Source organism: Cajanus cajan, chromosome 5, assembly GCF_000230855.2.
Source record: "Cajanus cajan strain Asha chromosome 5, NIPB_CcT2T_4, whole genome shotgun sequence".
Classification (NCBI taxonomy): Eukaryota; Viridiplantae; Streptophyta; class Magnoliopsida; order Fabales; family Fabaceae; genus Cajanus; species Cajanus cajan.
In genome coordinates, this window is record NC_138521.1 from 60,122,994 (window position 1) to 60,143,655 (window position 20,662).

General features: G+C 34.0%; 2 protein-coding genes across 2 annotated transcripts; both read left to right on the forward strand.

Annotated features, from left to right (window-relative positions):
* The first annotated feature begins 1,528 nt into the window (after positions 1-1,528).
* LOC109806856 (Leucine-rich repeat protein kinase family protein) lies at positions 1,529-5,557 on the forward strand. Its single transcript, XM_020369388.3, has 2 exons — positions 1,529-1,923; positions 2,112-5,557. The coding sequence occupies exons 1-2, from the start codon at positions 1,860-1,862 to the stop codon at positions 5,330-5,332; spliced, it is 3,285 nt and encodes a 1,094-aa protein (XP_020224977.1). The 5' UTR covers positions 1,529-1,859; the 3' UTR covers positions 5,333-5,557.
* Positions 5,558-13,614: 8,057 nt separating this feature from the next.
* On the forward strand, positions 13,615-14,472 carry LOC109809928 (uncharacterized). Its single transcript, XM_020373356.3, has 2 exons — positions 13,615-13,837; positions 14,041-14,472. Exons 1-2 carry the CDS (start codon positions 13,706-13,708, stop codon positions 14,281-14,283), a joined length of 375 nt encoding a protein of 124 aa, XP_020228945.1. The 5' UTR covers positions 13,615-13,705; the 3' UTR covers positions 14,284-14,472.
* Positions 14,473-20,662: the final 6,190 nt, after the last annotated feature.

The following is a 20,662-nucleotide window of genomic DNA, read 5'->3' on the forward strand; positions in this document are numbered from 1 at the left end:
ACTTTGAGTTTATTTTAACGAACTCAATTGTAGTGGATTGAATATCGTGTTGATGGGTTCTAATCCCAATTAATTCTATCTAATTCAAGGTACATATAATATTCATTTAGGTATGCATTAGAATTTTAATTGTGCTTGAGTTGAAGTTGTCTATTTGTAAGTCATTAATCAAAACTTTTTGAATAGTGTATATGTCATTTTGACCTTGGTTTGGTTTTGCTTGTTTATTGTTTAGCTAGCTTATACACATTTGAATGTCTTGATCTTAAATGAGTTAAACTAATTAGATAATTTTTAATTGAGATTTTGTGATCGTAATAAAATGCTACAAGTACCTACTAGGTTCTAAGTACGTCTTGAGATTATATGTTGATCTCATTTTTTTTATAATAATTTTAGTTATGAAATGTTATCTTTTATATATTTAATGTTTTGTAGTGTATTTGTTTAGTCTATTTACTTTTTATAATATAACATTTTAATCATCTAACCTAACCATTCAAATCAGCCAATTAAAATCAAGTTGATTTGGGTTGAATTTCTTATAAAAGAAATTCAATTAATTCAAGGAAATTATATTTTATTGAACTGAGTTTTGAAATAAACCAATCTCATTTCAACAAATTTGTGCGAGCCACACTATTACACCAGATAACCACATCATTGTGAGACAATTTTTGCGTGCGACGTGACTCAATCGGCAACCCTTGGTCCCTTGCTGAGATTGCATGTAATTGGAATGACAAGTCTACTACCACTCTATCATGTACGAATGCAGCCATCGAGTTACTCAAACATGTCCATTGCATTGCTTATTTCAATATCTCATTAATAGTGCTAGTTAGACTTAGACATATACATGCTAATCAAGAGGTTTCATATCATCAAAGACTTCTAATAATGTTTACATAAAAAAACATTAGAAGCGTCATGCAGTGGTATGGCATGAGGTTCCTTTCGCTTTACTTGTCTTCACCAACACAACACGACACTTATTAACTATTATAGATATCAAAACCACATTTACCATGCACCATTTTTAACCTCTTTCAAGACTCAATTTCATTCAATCGGTGTGGTCTAAATCCACGTGCGTTCTTCGTAACTCTCTAACCTTGATAACAAATGCTGTCTCGTAAATCGTTGCCAAACTTTCCACGAAATTCACAAAAGGCCATCATCTACTATTACTCTTCAACCAATAAAACGGCGCTCTCATTCTTCCTTGCTTAAACCACAATACTATATTAATAAAATACTCATTATTTTTTTATATCTCTTACCCCTATGATCACACATTCACGTACAAACACAACCTAATGAATCTACCAACATTAGTAATTACAAAGAATTGCGTAAACCGTGTCCGTGTTGCACTGTTTCGTTGAGGTCAAACTGAAACCCGAACCGGTCAGCAAGGGCGGCTCGACCGGTCTCCTTGCTCTAACGTGAGCTTCTTTATCTTTTTCTTATGCAGCCATTCTCAAATCTGAATTCTTCATTAAATAAATGCCTCCAAAGTAGATTTCACATTCATTAACAAACACCATCAAGCACACACACCCTTCTTTTGTTTTTTACTTTTTAAATACATAATAACCACAGCAACCATTCATTAAATTAAAATAATTCCTGAGACCACAACACACGTATCTTCAACCAGTAAACATAAGATTCATGGGAAGCTTCCTGTTTTCGGTTCCATTTTGTCCCCGTGTTCCTGCAACACGCTTCCCAATGGCTTCAACTTCAAATTCCTCACGTTCTTGAGTCCCTTTTTTTTTAATTCTGGAATCACCAGCACATGAGTTTTGCTCAATAAACAAAACATAACAGGAGAAGAACTAACAGCAACATAAATGTCAGAGCAGGAAGCACATTCCTCTGCCTTACTCTTATTCTTTTTCTTCATCCTTCTTTCAGGTACTTATTCTTTTCTAACTGAACCTCTTATTTGCTCTGTTGTACTCTTGAGAATTGGCACACTATTATTTTATTTAGTGTTTCAACTTTCAAAGGTGGGTGATTTAACTGATTTTGTTGTACAATAGCACAAACATGTGTTTTTGAGTTTACCGAGGCAATTCATGTTTTGTGTTTGGTTTTTTCAGGTAAAGTTGTTGTTGGGGGGTCTTTGGACACGGACAAAGAGGTTTTGCTGAAGCTGAAATTGTACCTAGACAACAAAACTCTTGCAGACAGAGGAGGGTACATATATTGGAACACCAATAGCTCCAATCCTTGTGAATGGAAAGGAATCTCATGCAGTGGTACGAGGAGGGTGGTTGGCGTAGACCTTTCTCATAGTGACATTACTGGTGAGATATTCAAGAACTTCTCGCAGCTCACTGAGCTCACACACCTTGATCTTTCTCAGAACACGCTCTTTGGTGAGATTCCGGAGGACTTGAGGCACTGCCGCAAGCTCTTGCATCTCAACCTATCTCATAATATTCTTGATGGGGAGCTTAACTTGACTGGATTGAAAAGCTTGCACACGCTGGACTTGTCAAGTAACAGATTTTATGGGGAGATTGGGGTGAATTTCCCTGCCATTTGTGACAGTTTAGTTACTCTGAATGTCTCGGGTAATAACTTGACTGGTAGGATTGAGAACTGCTTTGATCAATGCGTCAAGTTGCAGTACTTGGATTTGAGCACCAACAATCTGAGTGGAAACATGTGGATGAATTTTGCGAGGCTCAAAGATTTTTCTGTTGCGGAGAATCATCTAAATGGGATCATTCCTTCGGAAGCAATTCCCGGTAATTGTAGCCTTGAAGGACTTGATCTTTCACAAAATGGATTTGTTGGTGAGGCACCTAAGGGGGTTGCTAACTGCAAGAATTTAACCACTCTGAATCTTTCGAGTAACAAGTTTACTGGGGGTATTCCCGTTGAAATAGGATCCATTTCGGGCCTCAAAGCATTGTACCTAGGAAACAACAGCTTTTCAAGAGAAATTCCTGATGCCCTTTTGAATTTGACCAATTTGGTTTTCTTGGATTTGAGCAGAAACAGTTTTGGTGGGGACATACAAGAGATATTTGGGAAATTTAAGCAAGTGAGTTTTCTTTTGTTGCACTCAAATAATTACACTGGAGGATTGATATCCTCTGGAATTCTCAAATTGCCAAACATTTGGAGGTTAGACCTAAGCTACAACAACTTTTCAGGTCCATTACCTGTTGATATCTCTCAAATGTCAAGTCTGAAGTTTCTAATGTTATCCTACAACCAATTCAATGGATCCATTCCACCCCAATTTGGAAACATGACTCAACTGCAAGCACTTGACATTGCCTTCAACAATTTGACTGGGCCTATACCATCAAGCCTTGGAAACTTGAGTTCCCTCTTGTGGTTGATGCTTGCAAACAATTCTTTAAGTGGAGAAATCCCTCCAGAGTTGGGAAACTGTTCAAGCTTGTTATGGTTAAACCTTGCCAACAACAAGCTCTCTGGAAATTTGCCTTCTGAACTGTCCAAAATTGGAAGGAATGCCATGACCACATTTGAATCAAATAGGAGAAACTATCGAATGGTTGCTGGCTCCGGTGAATGTTTAGGAATGAAGAGATGGATACCAGCAGATTACCCACCATTCAGCTTTGTGTATAGCCTCTTAACAAGGAAAACTTGTAGAGACCTTTGGGATAAACTACTCAAAGGATATGGTATTTTCCCGTACTGCACACCTGGCTCTTCCTTGCGCATACAACAAATATCCGGGTATGTTCAGCTAACCTCGAACCAGCTCAGCGGTGAAATCCCTTCAGAGATTGGGACAATGGTGAACTTCAGCATGTTGCACTTGGGGTTCAACAATTTCTCTGGGAAGCTCCCTCCAGAGATGGCAGGTGTCCCCATTGTGGTGCTGAACATCACAAGCAACAAGTTTTCAGGCGAAATCCCCGAAGAAGTTGGCAACATGAAATGCTTGATGAATCTTGACTTGTCATACAACAACTTCTCTGGAACCTTTCCCACAAATTTGAACAAATTGACAGAGCTTAACAAGTTCAACATCTCGTACAACCCCTTAATATCCGGTGTGGTACCATCAACAGGACAGTTTGCCACCTTTGAGAAAGAATCATATTTAGGCAACCCCCTCTTGATCCTGCCCGAGTTTATCGATAACACTACCAATAACAAAAACACCCCCTCTCAGAAAGACCATAAAACCTCCACAAAAGTGTCCATGTTTTTGGTCTTTCTGGTCATAACACTGGTTTTCACGATATTTGGTGTTCTTACAATCATAGTCTGTGTATCCGTGAAAGGTCCATCATCAGAGGAGCCAAGATACCTCTTGAGGGATATGAATATAAAACAGTGGCATGACTCGAGCAGCTCTGGATCCTCACCGTGGATGTCTGACACAGTTAAGGTTATCCGTTTGAACAAGACAGCTTTCACACACGATGACATTCTGAAAGCAACAAGCAGCTTCTCAGAGGAGAGAATAATAGGAAAAGGAGGATTTGGAACAGTGTACAAGGGAGTGTTTTCAGATGGGAGACACGTGGCAGTGAAGAAGCTCCAAAGGGAAGGCTTAGAGGGTGAGAAGGAGTTCAAGGCTGAAATGGAGGTTCTGAGTGGTCATGGATTTGGATGGCCTCATCCAAACCTTGTGACACTCTACGGTTGGTGCCTAAACGGTTCAGAGAAGATACTGATATATGAGTACATAGAGGGTGGAAGCTTGGAGGATGTAGTGACAGATAGGACACGTTTGACATGGAGGAGGAGGCTAGAAGTGGCAACTGATGTGGCACGTGCGTTGGTGTATTTGCACCATGAGTGTTACCCTGCGGTTGTGCACAGAGATGTCAAGGCTAGTAATGTGTTGCTAGACAAGGATGGGAAGGCCAAGGTTACTGATTTTGGGCTTGCAAGAGTGGTTGACGCTGGGGATAGCCACGTGAGTACTATGGTGGCTGGTACTGTGGGCTATGTTGCACCTGAATATGGACACACGTGGCAGGCTACTACCAAGGGTGACGTGTACAGTTTTGGGGTGTTGGTCATGGAGCTGGCAACAGGGAGAAGAGCAGTGGATGGAGGGGAAGAGTGTTTGGTGGAATGGGCCAGGCGTGTTATGGGCTATGGACGACATCACGGGTTGGGCCGTTCTGTACCGGTTTTGCTAATGGGCTCTGGGCTTGTTGGTGGGGCTGAGGAGATGGGGGAGTTGCTGAGGGTTGGGGTGAGGTGCACAGCTGATTCACCTCAGGCTAGGCCCAACATGAAGGAGGTTCTTGCTATGCTGATTAAGATATATAACCCCAAGGGGGACTCGAGTTATGGTTATGGACATATTGTTTAGTCATTTTTGTTCTAGTTAGGGGATTCATCGATTTGGGAGATAAAATGTGCATACTTTAAGGTGTCATGCACAGTTGATTCTTCTATTGTACACACCAGACAGAAACTTTATTCATTAAGCAAGTCCTTCAATTTTGTTGTGTAACGTATTTCTGTACTGATGTTACGTTTGTTTCTCTCTTTTGATGATTATAATATTCAGCAATCAGCACGCCAGTTCTCGACTCTTCAATTTGCAATTTTCGACACGCCATAGCAGTAGCCATTAGTTAGTTAGCCATCAATGTAAAATGGAACAACGACTAGAGTGATTCGAATGTCGTTTAGTAGAGTACCCCTTTATTACCAATGGCAAATTATAGCTTTCCTTTTGTGCAAAGTATAGCCATACACTGGATCAAACATGTATCATTATGTGAAAACTTTTAGTTATTAGTCACCACAATTTGATATTAGGATTATACAAGTGTCTCATCTTTTAAAATGATATAAAATATATAAAAAAAATATTTATTTTGCTAAAAAAATTATCTATTATTGATAAAAAAAATTTAATTAAAATCTCATGAATAAACAGACTAGTGATACCAACAATTTTAATCCGTCACAATTATTTGTTTAATTGATTAAAAAAAATATCAAATGAATGACGTAAATATTATATCATTGTGATTATGTCATGGGATCATTAATAACTAAATTATATATTTTATTTCTCTTTACTCTATTTCTAATTTTTTACTATATTTTTTCTTAAATTTATTGAGAAAAACCCAAGTTCCACATCGATTAGAAATTAAGCAATTGAATAATATATAAATGGAAAACAATTCTCACCTTACAAGCCGATTTTGTAGGCTTGAGTTAGACTTAATCCACTATTCTAAGTAGATATTAGAGCTGTCCTAGATTCTTAAAAATGAGCCACGTGAGGGAGTATATTGGGAAAAATCCAAGTCGTGTATTGGGAAAAACCCAAGTCTCCCATTGACTAGAGATTAGGCAATTAAATAGTATATAAGTGAAAAATAACTCCTTACCTTACAAGCCCCTTTTGTAAGGGGGTGTATTGGGAAAAACTCAAGTCTCCCATTGACTAGAGATTAGGCAATTAAATAGTATATAAGTGAAAAATAACTCCTTACCTTACAAGCCAGTTTTGTAAGGTTGAGTTAGACTTATTCCACTATTCTAAAAAAATCAAACAACTAAATTTTTATTTTATTTTTTTTACACACTTATTTTTCTCTTCTCTATTTTTTTTTTAATTTCTTTTCTTTCTAGGAACATAACTTGTGAGTGAGCATTACTATTGGATTTGATTCCTACTTTTTATGTGAACCTTGCGCAGAGTACTATTGTTGGCTTTCAACCAACAATACCATGATGACTATAAGCAGTAACTTGGTAATGATTGAGTTTTATTGTAACCCGAAGACGGTAGGTATTAACTCGTCCCTCTTCAGATTCATGCATCGGATATATTTCACATGTCTATTAGTTGGTGCTGATAGTAAAGGGTTAAATAATTGTGTATCACATTATGGGTTTGTAAGAGAAGTTCGTGCATTTGCATTGATGTTGTGTAACCAATTGTAGTACACTTCTCTTCTGACTTTGTTAAAATACAGAAAATGGCACTCTAGTGTTTTTACTGTCTGTCATTTCTTTGCTTTGATGACATGATCATGCAAAATGGTTTGGCGTCATAGTGCTTCAAATTTCGAGTAACACCCAAACATTTTAATTTGGTTTCCGGTCTTCTGTTATTTTTCCTTCATAATTATTCAATTCTTTTTGTATATATTTATTTCCTTAACGCTCTGTGAACCATGGTGCTCAAATTAGGTCCAGTCTTCAGCTTCAGTTTTAAGCCTCGAATCTCGATATTCCTGTAGAAATTAAGATATAAAAGCACGAATACTAAAGCTTTTATACGCACCGCTTCCACAGTCCGAGCCAAATATAGGATGTTTTCTGCATAAGAACAAGAACTTAGGAGCAACAAGCTGGTGGCAGTATTGAAATGAGTATTAGTTGCAGATGCACAAAAAATACATAATTTTCTCAATAATCCTGTCAACCCCGCAAATTAAATGTAGTGTGACACATTTATATATGGTTCTCTTTGTAATAATAATGTTAAGTAAATTGACAAGAAGAATATGGCAAGTGGCAACAATAAATAAGCGTTCATGATGCATATTATGGTGCTTCACAAGCTAATCTATTATAGGATTATTGCAAAATTTGGGGTGTTTTCATATTGGCTCAGACGATTGTGTCTCAGATATGCCACAATAGCTGGTAATCTACTCGGAGCTTCCTAAGTTTGTACGTTTCAGGGCAAAGAAAGAAACGTGTGTCCTGACTAGGAAAGTGGTGATGTTATCATGAAAGGTAAGACTAAAAGCAGCCATAGCTATCCACATAACACACTAGGCTATAAGGCTGCTACCAAATTATAAAGTATTTTAAAAATGAGTGGAATGACTTTGATATGGTTTTACAAAAAGCACGATTATATTTGTTCAGTTTACCCTTAATAGGGCATGTTAATTCCAGTCACAGGTTCAAAACTCAGAGCTACAATGACTTGAGCAAACTGTTAATCAACGTGGTATTAATTTCAAAATTTATTGCATGAGTAACAACTTGACAGATGTTCGCACTTATTGGAAAATCCACGTTAAATCGAAGTAAAAACATGGATAAAGTAAAATATTAGAATATATACAACATATAAAATCTAGTACATATATTATATATCATAACTAGATAATTACAAAATGTCCTTTATAGTTGGTAGAGGGTTCCAAAATATGACTTTACTAAAAGAGTCATACAAAACAGTTATCACCTAATCATGTCATATTTGCATATCAAGTATATTCATCCCAATTTCAACTACAAGAAAAAATGGACAAACTTAAGAAAGAAACAACATACAACAATACAACTAAAGCATAGATCGATAATAGTACAACTCACAACTTATAACATGCTCAACATTTATCAACTTATTCATAATCAACTTCTCAACAAATATATATTAATAATTAATGTGTTGTCACGCATGTCAACTAAAAAAATATCTTACAACTGCGGTGAGTAGTTTAAATGATTTATTTCGACTGAATGATAGCGTTAGACCTATCTCAAATAGGTCAGGTATAGAACAATGTTAGGTCTCATAAGTAGGGATGGCAAAGTGGGTCATGGCCTGCGGGCCGGCCCGTTGGCCCGCCAAAAATTGGCGGGCCGGGCCAACTATTTCAACCCGCCAACCCGTCAAGCCCGCCCCGCCAAGCCCGCCAATCCGCCGGGCCAAATAGCGGGCCGGCCCGCCACAACCCGCCGGCCCACATATATATTTTTTTAATTTAATTATTTTTATGTTTATTTTATTTTGATGTAGAAGATGAGGATGAAGATGATTAAGAAAAAAAACAGAGACAACTTCTTTCAAGAGAGCTTCTAATATTCTTAAAATAAAAATTTAAATTTAATTAATTGTATTTAAACTTGTTTTGTGGACTATCAAAAAGTTTAGTTTATAAATAATTTGTAAGTTTATAATTTGGTTTTGATTTTGGTGTAAATGGACTAATTTCTATTTGATTTTGTTTTAAGTTTGTAATTTGTTTTTGTTGAACATATATTATGTACAATATGTATGCATTTTTAATTTCATATGGTTATATTTATTTATTTGTAACAATTTTTTTTATTTGACCAAAAAATATTTTTTTTTCCATTTTTTTATTTTTATTTTTTCTAAGCGGACCGGCCCGCCAGCCCGATCTTAGGCGGGGCGGGCCAGCATCTCCAGCCCGTTTTACATTGGCGGGCAGGGCCAAAACGGGCCGGGCTGGCCCGTTTTGCCATCCCTACTCATAAGAGGTTCGATATAAATAACTTAGTTTAATTTCTCGAGCTTTGCCACTTAAACAAGAAAATATGATGCTATGTCAAGGTAAAATAGTTTGGATGAGTCTTCCATGACATTAGCTAACTTAACTAAGTCATCTATGGGATTAGTTCACCAACTACCCTCTAAATACCATAACCCTCCAATACTATATTAGAGATTTTAATCTTCAACTTCGTACTTTAATCAATTAGTCATTCAACTAAGATATGATTTGACTAATTCCATGCCAAAACCACATAGAATTTAGAGGAAAATAACTTTTAAAAAAAATACAACTTAATTCATCTCTAACATCTATGTATCTCAACTTAGACATGTATCTCAACCACATGTCCACAATTTTACCACTTTATATAGCATACAACTTTACAAATTTCAACTTTAAATAACTAAACAACTTAACAATATAATTGAATAACTTGAAGCACATTTTTCAACCACCCACTTGCAACATGTATAATAATCTCAACATTTAATAGCTAGAACATTATATATTACCATATGTTATAAAAGAGTTAACACATAATTTTCAACATGTAATCATCAACTAGTATACAACAACAACTTCCACATAAGACAACACAATTTGTGCTCCACAAATCTAATCAAACTTATCTTTATCTCATATGAAAGCTAATAAGGTTATCTATTGTACTGAAAATCACAAAATTGCAACAATTTGCATAATTGTTGACAACTTGACCTTTATTCACTAAAAAGGTCATAACTAGAATTTTGAACCACCTTTTTAGGTGATTCTAAAGTCATTGAAAAATTAATTCCAAGACTATAACTTTTATGAGTTCCTAAGACCAAATTTGATTAGTTACCCCGTTGTTGCAATGCTCAGTCTGGCACTTCAATGGTGGACTTCTACTAGCCTAATTTTTCTCCATTACTGCAGCGCTTAACTACTGTTGTAGCATTGGATCTTTGCTAGAGCTCATTCTTCACCACTACAACGCTGGATCTTTGTTTGAACTTCTTATTTGAGATACTTTCAACACTTCAACATTAAAACTAGTGTTCCAGCATTAAATGTAGAGTTCTTTTGCATATTCATAATTTCTCCTTTCTTTCTCACCTACACTTCACAAATTTTTTTTCTAAGCGTCATCTACAACTCATTTTCATCACCAAATTCATACATGCAACTATTATATTTAGTCTAAATTATATACATTATTTTTATTTATTTATTAAAAAATAAATCACTAACATTTATATTATCTAAAATTCATAACGATAAAAATTGAAATTAAAATAACGACATAAAAAATATAACAACACCTCTCTATACAACTTTAATGTATATTTTTAATAAATAAATAAATAAATAAATAAATAAATATATATATATATATATATATATATATATATATATATATATATATATATATATATATATATATTAACCCTCTTGTTATAACTCATAAGAATACATATTAGGAAGAGCACATAGAATTATTCATTAAGAAAAGTAAGTGTGACATGATATATAAAAGGACCAGCTTGTGATTTCACTCCTCCAGAATGTGTGACATGACATGGAATGGAAGGACCGACACCTAGACATGCTTTTGCCGTGGCTGGGGTCACTGTGGTGTACTTTAAAAATAATTTGCGGAGGAAATTTAAATTGACATTTCCTTTGTAATTTGAGGCATTATTAATCTCGAATCATTGCTTTTGCCATCCTAGAATGTCTTCCTAACCGCTTCGTAAATTCAACGGACAAAAAGCAAAATTCCTTTGTAAAAGTAATTCAACAGAAGAAATGCACAACCATGCAACTGTGTTCAGCTAATAAATAAATTTTAAGCGACCAATTATTGTATCTCTATGATTAAAATGATTTGTTTCTAAATTATAATGCTTAGATATTGTTGTTTTCTATCCGTAAACTAAAACATATTTATTATACATATTTTAAATTATCATTTCAAAACATATTTATTATAGATATTTCAAAACTGAAAGATAAATTTTCATTAAATTATTATAGCTGCAATAAGTTTAATAAATTATTTTACTAGTTAAGTCTAGAAAAATGTTAGGTGGGCCCAAACTATTACATCATAGTTTTTTTTAATGTATTTAGTCTATGAACATTTTAAGGTTCTTTAAGTAAGTTCCTAAAAGAAAATTATAATTAAATATTTCATATTTTTATATTTTTTTAATTTCGTTTTTGGGGTTATAAATTTGTTTAGGATTTCTAAAATTTTAAAAAAAATATTATTGATATTACAAAGAGATTATTATGTAGTGACACATAATTTATAATAATATAATATTTGTCACTAAAAGTTATTCTTACCTATATTATAAATATAAATTTTTTTGGTATATTGTTATAAAATTATAGATATATGTTATAATGATATATAATATATGTTGTTGAATCTTATTCAAAATTAACATTAAAATTGTGTATACCTATATATCAAATAGATTTATACTTATATATATATATATATTGTATTTAATTTATAATGACACTTTTTGTATGTTATTGTATATAATATTTTTTTATGTAGATATTAAGAATATTATATAAAATTTCATAAATTGTAAATAAATTTTTGACTCCATGAACTAAATCACAAAATTATAAAAAGATGAAGGTATGAAGGAACAATTTACAAATTTTGTTAGTTTAGAAACTTAATTATAATTTTTTTAAAAAAATATGAAACAAAATGATGCATGAAACCAATTTATTTATTATAATATGAAGAATTAAAATACTTTCTTTTTAAGTACACTTGACCCACAATTTATGTTATACCATCAAATTATTGTTTATAATTTTTTCAAGCCACATTTTTCTTTTATAAAAGGTGATATTGTTGAAGTAAAGAACATCTAAAGCTTAATAATGAAATTAATTCTTCCAATTAACGCGAACATTTTTCACACACAAAAAGGTGTGTTTGAGTTATCCTTTCTTCACGTAAAATACCAATATGATGTGAGAGGGAGAATTCTCATTTAACATGCATCGGGGTTAACTAAATCAAACACACACTAAAGATGTTTAATTCAACTTGAAATCTTATTTAAAAGAAATTAATCAAACGTATATGATCACTTTAGGTTTAAATCGTCCACTCAAATGAATGGCAGTTATTACTTATTAGTAAAGCTTTTGCTATAACTGATGTATATTTTCTTTATGTTCCTTATGATTGTGTAAATCATTCACTCGTATGGAATTTGGGATGAGTAACACTTTTGCTATGAATGATGTTATTTTTTTATTTTTAAATAATCATATTATTAATTAGAAATATTTATTGATGAAGTTGATAATTAATATCGGTTGAAAATTTTGATTAATTACCATTAATAAAATTTCTTTTCATAACCATATTTTTTTTTGTCTAAAATACTCAAATTTTAAATTTTGTATAAGAAAATTCAATTCAATTTATACACTAACGATTTTTTGAGGTGTATTTTCAATATTTGAACCTTATGATTGTCTCGAAAAACTAGAAATTTTAACATCCATCGATCCTAACTGCATTCATTGGGTTATTAAAGGTAAGAGCAGAGGAACACATGTCAGAACAGGCACAAACTCTAGGTGCATGCCAACCTGCAAAGCATATGCGCATATGATAGAACCCTCCCTCATTTTCCTCGAGCAAAATTGGTCTCTAGGTGCATATTCCCATAAACTATAGGTTTTAGTTATATTTCTAAAATATATATACGTAAAGAACAAATGTGATCGTATCCGCGAACATATCCTTGTAATAAATTTTATAGAAACTTTCTGGATTGGTTAGATGATGTTGCATATTTTCCCCACAGGAATCGCAATTTTTGGGATTCATAAACCATATCAGTAGCTGAGATGATGTTTTTGTCCATACTGAATCCATGCGTAAGAAAAAAGATATAAAATCGTATATACTAGCTAGTCATGAATTAATATTTAATAACCATATATATCAAGTTGGCAAGAAGATAAATCCAAAGTGAAGAGGGTCGACACAAAACCGGATTCGTTTAGAAAATTAACACGAATGCTAGATTCTATAGAGATGCATGTGCATATATATGTAACTAGGGTCTAGGACTCTAGGGGAATTAGGGGAGAATGAAATCGCTATTCAAATATGGGCTAGAACTTTTCAGGTGTGTGTGTAAGTAAGTGATTTCAAGTCATGGATGTAAAGATGGAGGCATATCTGCCATACCATCTCCATGATTACTGTCCTGCTGAAAAAACCAATCAAGTGCTTCTCCACTATCAATTAGTGCATATATTAGTTAGAAAGGGAAGGGATCGAACAAGAGAAATACGAATATATCTTATCAACTCTCTCTTTCTATCTTGTAGCCCCACTCCAGGTTGTCTATAAATTGGACATGCACGCAAGACTATTGGATGAACCAAAAGACACTAGATAACCCCTTGCTTAGAAAATGGAGTACTCTAGTGGATTTCCTAGAAAAAGAGATGTTTCTCTTCATGAACTTAGCAGAAGGCTTGCTGAGTTTGCTGAAGTAAGAGGATGGGATCAATATCACAGTCCCAGAAATCTTCTTTTAGCTCTTGTAAGTCCCAAATAGTTCATGATATTAAGGTTTCTTTGATAAAGTTAATAGACATGCTATTTTATTTTTATTATTATTATTAAAAAGGTATAACTTCTTTATACCAAATCCGTCGTTATAAAGATAAAGTGTTACTTTCGATTGTAACTATATAATATTCAACTCAGGAATGATAATGATGACATATATAATTTGATATGCAGGTGGGAGAGGTGGGGGAGTTGTCTGAGATATTCCAGTGGAAAGGAGAGGTTGCAAAGGGATTGCCAAATTGGAGTTCTGATGATAAGGAGCACTTGGAGGAAGAGCTTTCAGATGTTTTGCTGTATCTAGTGCGTCTTGCTGATGTTTGTGGGCTAGATCTTGGACAAGCAGCTCTAACAAAAATAGTAAAGAATGCTAAGAAATACCCAGTTACTAATGATCACACGCCCACTTCCACCTAGTTCTTAATTTCTCATGCATTTTTACTACTATGCTATTGCTACCTACCCAAAAAGAAAAACAAATTGCATCTGTGTAATGTAACTTAGCTTGGTTTTAGTTTTGGAACTGAGTCCACTACCCTTCTATCTTCACCGTCTAAGAAGAGCAAACCTTTTAAAGAAGCAATAAGTATTTAATAATTTGTGTTATATATCTTTTCTCATTTCCCACACGCACATTCTTCTTTATAGAAAATCTAGTTAAAAGAGGATTCCTTTCCATAGAGAATATCTGTGATTTATACTTTAAAAAAAATCTTGTTTAAAACATGATTGGATAATAAATTTAAACGGTACCTCTCGCAGTGAGAAATGGAACCTTAGTCATGCACGTTGGAGACTAAAAAAAATTAACCCTTTTCATTATACCGAACCCCTTTAGTATGTGTATTATATATCTGATAATGATTAGCTATAGCACAAGAAATGCTAAGTCTATACGAAGAAAATGGTGCTATACTAATATTAGTTTTTTTAATATATTTTTTAACTATATCATTCGACTATTCATCAACTTTTCTAAAACTTTATTTAGAAGATTAAATCCAGTTTCATTTGAATTAACAACATTGATATAAAATTTATTTGAATTAAAATTTTCATAAACAATTATAAGAGAAAAAATTAGGGGGAAAAAAGTTAAATTAAGCTTTTTTATAAATAAAAAATAGTTTATAAAATAATTAAAAATAAGATTTTAAAAATATTAATAAAAAAGAATTTCTATAAATTAACTTATATATAAACTAATTTAACTTATAAAAAAAATTTATTTCATTTCTATTTATTTGGCTACCCTAAAAATATTCCCGGAGAATTTAACACAAAGTGATCCATTCTAATAACAGTTTTGGTAGTCATAACTTGCTTAGCAAAGGACTGCTTCATACATAGTTGGGTCAGATATGGAACTCCACATGTGATCTCGTGTCTAGTGGCGGATCCAAGATTAGTGGGAACGATTTTTTAAAAAAATTAAAAATTAAAAATTATTATATATATAAAATAAAACATAACTATTGAAAATAATCATCAATAAATTTAATATATAAAATTAGAAATATAAAATATAATAATTTAAATATATATTAAAATTTTAATTAAAATAAGAGATGTATTTATCTACTTATAATGTAAGTTGGTAACGATTTGTATCCTTGTTAGTGAAATGAGTAAATTAGTCATGTTGACACGTGCCTAGCCAACAAATTTCATCTCATGGATTGTTTTGGATATCATCGGCGTCATCATATATATGTTTATATTGTACAATTAATAACGAAAATTATGTTTTACGCGAGGTGAATTTTGCTTTTCCCTTTGTTTTCCCGCATCAACTGTGAAGTAGACAATTTTTGCAGCACTTGGAAAGAGCCTATCGTAAATACAATAAGTCAATAAGACGAGGAATCTTAGAAAATTAATTTCCTCGGTCTATCTAAATAAGGTCATGCATGTACTCCCAGCAGTACATGTTTGATTCATTCGTTAGTCACATGTAAGGTTTGAAATTATTGAGGAATGACTTCTAGACATTTCATTTTTCTAAAACATTCTATTTAATTACACTTTTTATTTCTCTTTTTATCGCATCATATCTTCTTAAAATGCAAGCTGTACGTTTAATAGGTTTCAGGGTGTAAAAATAATTTTCCGAAATTATATTGGTTGCGATTGCGACACCGTTTGTTGGTAGCAGATGGAACCATGCATTGTAACTGTAATTGCACCCTCATCTGGTCGCAGTAGCTGATGCAACTCAAATGATCATGCTGTCACAATAGCTTGCATTTCCAAAATAAGAGTAAGGATGTCCTTATTCCCATCCAAGAGATATAAGAGTAAGGATGTATAGCAATCTATTTCATTAGTTTGAACTTTTTGACAGAAATAACATATACTTGTAAAAACTTCATCTAATTTAATTTATGACATTTTGAGATATTACTTGAATTAGTAACCGTAACACTTAGGTATGAGAGGGGTTCCACAAGCTTATTCTTAAAATAGTGGAGTTAGAATGAGAGAAATTTACTCTTTGTTCCTTGTTCTTAAGATCTTTTCTTCTTCTTCCCTTTTTTATATGTAGTTGGTGAGTAGTTGTAAAAGTTCTTCCTTAAGTTGAGTTGTGAAGTCAAGCTCGGATCCATGCGAAGCTTCTTCTTCCCTCTATCTCTCTTGGCTGATTTTATTTTTCCTAAGAGGTAAGGGAAGTTAAAACTTGATCTTGGTGGATGATTATTGGATTATCATGTTGCATGTGTGATATAAATTCTCATTGATGCATAATTGTTTGAATGTTAAATTGATTTGCAAGAAGACTTGGTATTCTTAATCTCTCGGAGATTTTGTGGTATTTGGGGTTTTGGGAAAATTTTGATTTTGCACCCAAATTCTTGTTATTATTTGTTTTATTGTTGAAAATTGATGCATTCTACTTGTTTAGATGAGTTTTTATCATTTAGAATTGAGATTAGAGCTTGTAGGAAGCTTGAGATGGAATAGGAACGTTTGGAAATCCCAAAATTGTGAAAAATAGAGATAGTCTTTGTCATGAAACAATTGAGCCGTTTTGAGACAACAGAGAAAAATTGAAAATGAGAAATAAATGTGTCTCTGGAAAGAAATAGCTGAGCGAAATTGCAAATCAGAATCATGTGTATTTTTTGAAGGAATATTTCACTAAGCGGTTTTAAAATGGCTGGGCAGTTTGGTGCTTAATTTTTGAATTAGACTTTGTTGTCTTTGTAAAAGTTGTAGTCATAGATGTTATATTTCCAATAGCCTTGAAATCACCTAAAAATAAGATCTAGAACTCCAATTATGATCTTTTTAATGAATAAAGGTCAAACTATCAACAATTAGACAAATTGTTGCAATTTTTGCAATTTTCAACATGATAGATGATGGAATTAGAATATGAAGTTTTTAAGATAGTTGTAGATAATTTGTCTATGTTTCATATATGAGATAAAGATGAATTTGATTGGATCAGTGGAACTCCAAGTATGTTGTGTTATGTGGAAGTTATCGTTGTATGTTAATTGATGATTATACATTGAAAATGATGTGTTAATTCCTTTATAACATATGGTAATATATGGTGTCCTAGGTTATTATATGACGAATTGTTGATGTGGATGATGATGTATGGGGATGTTTAAAGTTATTTACGTTGTGATTAAAGTTGTTATGTAAAGATTATGTTGAGATTTCCGTTGAAGTACTTTTTATTATAATTATAGATTAGGTTACTTCCCTCAACGGACTCAAACACGGCAAGTGTACCGGCCGTACAAGTAGTAAAAATATCGTATCCACAGGGATTAGAAGGTAAACTAAGCATTCATTGGCTACTTGTGACTTGAGAACAATCCCAATAAATATGAATATGAATTTAAGAACAAAACTACTGGAATTGTTAAAACACAAATGAATGAATTAGAAATGAAATGGGGTGAGAAATGGTAAAATGGACACTTGAAGTTGTGGGGGTTTGATTTCACCAAAGAAACACTAGTGAATCCTATGTCTCTTGTTACATTCATTGTTCAGTCAACCATAAATTTACTCAGACCTAATTCCTTAGAGAAAGAGCCTAGGTGCAAAATATTGAATATCAATCCCTTGAGTACTCAATACCTCCACCTGCATTACCGGTTAGGGTTTTAAGACTACTAATGGGTCAAGCCCTATCCCTAGGTACAATTCCCACTAGGCATATATTCAGAACTAGTTTCAAGGATATTTCCCAATACTCAATGAAACCTTAAATCATGCAAAGGGTGATCAAGCCAAAGCAAGCATTAAGCATAGAATCATACACAACAAGGAATGAAACAACACATATATAACATTAAACACAAAGGGATTACAATAGAGTTTGTTGGTTACATCAAAACCCCAATACAACGGATAGAACCTCTCAAAACAAAGAGGGGAAAACTAAAATAGAGATGGAAGAGGAAAGGAAGAACCGAAGGAATGATCCACCATGGCCGTTCCCAAGCTCTGGGAATCCCTTCCGCAGCTCCTGGAGGCGCCCCTGCGTGAATGAGGGAGAAAACCCTCGAAATTTTCCTTTTATGCAGCCTGAGGAGACAAATTAGGGTTATTGCGCCCGGCGCGTTACACTTCGCGCCCGGCGCGGGCTTCCCCTGATGCTCAATGTGCTCGCGGCCTTGAATTGCGCCCGGCGAAATTCTAAATTGCGCCCGGCGCAAGGTTTCCAAAGGCTGAGAGTACTCTATTTTATGCCCGCCCGGCGAGATTAACACGGCGCCCGGCGCGGTTGCCTGCTCTGCTCCTTAATTCTTTTGATTTCCACTCCTTTGGCCTTTTTATCCTCAATTCTCTACTTGAATACCTGCATATACAAAAGAAACCAAAATGAGAACAATTAAAATGCAATGATACAAAGAATGGAAGAATTTGATCATTAAATCTTGTATAAAAACAAGTATAATTTAGGCTCATCAAATTCCCCCAAACTTAGAACCTTGCTTGTCCTCAAGCAAAAGGTAATTAATCAAGCAGATAACAAGCAATGCATGTGTGTCAAATTCCTTATTCTTGGTTCACTTACAATTTCATTTCACAAGCATGAACCTTAAACGAATTTTCAGCCACAATTATTGCAATGGAACATGACAATGTGCAAACAAAAGTTTCAAAAGAGATCAAAGAACTGAGAAAAGCTAATGACTATCTATGAATGCATCCTCACTAGGAAAGTGTTTCTCTCTATGCACACTAGTGTATAGGGGTGAGTGTTTCTCTCATATCTACTACTCACGCCACAGGATTCAACTTTGCTCTTCGTTTCCAAATGAAACCAATGGTAATACACATGCAGGCACTTATCACAAGGGCTTTATTAGGGCAATTTAAGGTAATTAGGGTCAAGCATAGCGGTTTCATGGTTTTTCAAGGAATAAGGGTGCTATAGCTTAAGAGAGTACTTGAAATTTCTTCAATAATTTCTTTCTCCATACCCCAATGTATCATTTTAGCACAGGCCCTCAACCAATTCCAGCCATTAGCCTTTATATGATGCATCTGTACACTTTTGCATCTTATTTCATTTTTTTTTTTTTTTCTGACCACATACTTCTTCTTTCTCAAATTTCTTCATTCTTCAACTCCCCCAAACTTATTTGATGTCATCAATATACTCTCTTAACCAAAACAAAGGTTTATGGTTAATTTTTCAAAGTTGGGATAAGTGGAAGGTTGAGTGTTTAAGCTTAGGAAGATATGGGTCAAAAGAAAAATAAATATGGCTTTTTGGCTTAGATGGTTATCAAAATATAGAAATGCCTTGATCATGTAATTGCACTACACTAGCAAACCACCCGGGAAACTCAAGCAAAGTCTATCATGCAACATAAGTGTAGTTTCTCTCATCAGTATTTAGGCTCAGACCTCACTCGGTTGGCATCCACAGATTATCACACTCAACTCAGTCTATGATCAACATTGAAACCCGTATGCAACTAATCATGAACTAAAGCTCTAATATGACTTGAAAATGTCTAAAGTACACACACCATCAACATTAAGCAAACCTCAATCCAAAATTGATCACATACAAAACAAGTATTCAACAAGATTAAAAACCATGCTCTAGCAGGATATTCAAAAAGATGTACCAACCAGAGTAATCCAAAAACAATTAAAATACTGAAAATAACAACAGAAGAATAAATTGCAAACAGAGGTGAACTAAGGTGAGCTTCATCTATTTCCATCAAATTTGGTCATCTTCCTCAGTAAGTGCTCAACCGCATCTGCATCAGCAGCTCCACTCCCCCACATTTAGAAGCCTGGTCCCCAGGCCAACCAGTATATGCCTGCAAGTCCTAGTAACCAGAAGTTGTGAAAGAGTATAATCATGAAGAACATGGTGAGCATTGTATACAATGATGACCATACAATTATATCAAAAATGAAGAACAACCTTAGACCAAAATTAACCACAAAGAAACATGCTTGAAAACAGAGAAATATAGGTTCAGGAGAGTGCTCGCGCCGGGCGCAGCACAAACTCGCGTCGGGCGCCATATCAGTAAAAGGCCAACGAGGTTCAAATTCTGATACCGCGCCGGGCGCAGCACAAACTCGCGCCGGGCGTGGTACTCTGAAATGGTCACATTTTGCCTAAATTTGCTTTGAAAGGAGCCTTGTAACCAACCAGAACCAGAATTACCTCATTTCTCACACTCCAAACAAAGTATAACCTATATTTACTCATTTCAAACATGATTCACACACTTAACAAATAACACAAACAATACATAACACAAACAACATATAACACAAAACATATTTACATATAAAC

Coding starts and splice junctions, on each gene's coding strand:
- LOC109806856 (XM_020369388.3), top strand. CDS start 1,860: ATGTCAGAGCAGGAAGCACATTCCTCTGCCTTACTCTTATTCTTTTTC. Junction 1,924..2,111: donor TTTCTTCATCCTTCTTTCAG/GTACTTATTCTT, acceptor TGGTTTTTTCAG/GTAAAGTTGTTGTTGGGGGG.
- LOC109809928 (XM_020373356.3), top strand. CDS start 13,706: ATGGAGTACTCTAGTGGATTTCCTAGAAAAAGAGATGTTTCTCTTCAT. Junction 13,838..14,040: donor GAAATCTTCTTTTAGCTCTT/GTAAGTCCCAAA, acceptor TTTGATATGCAG/GTGGGAGAGGTGGGGGAGTT.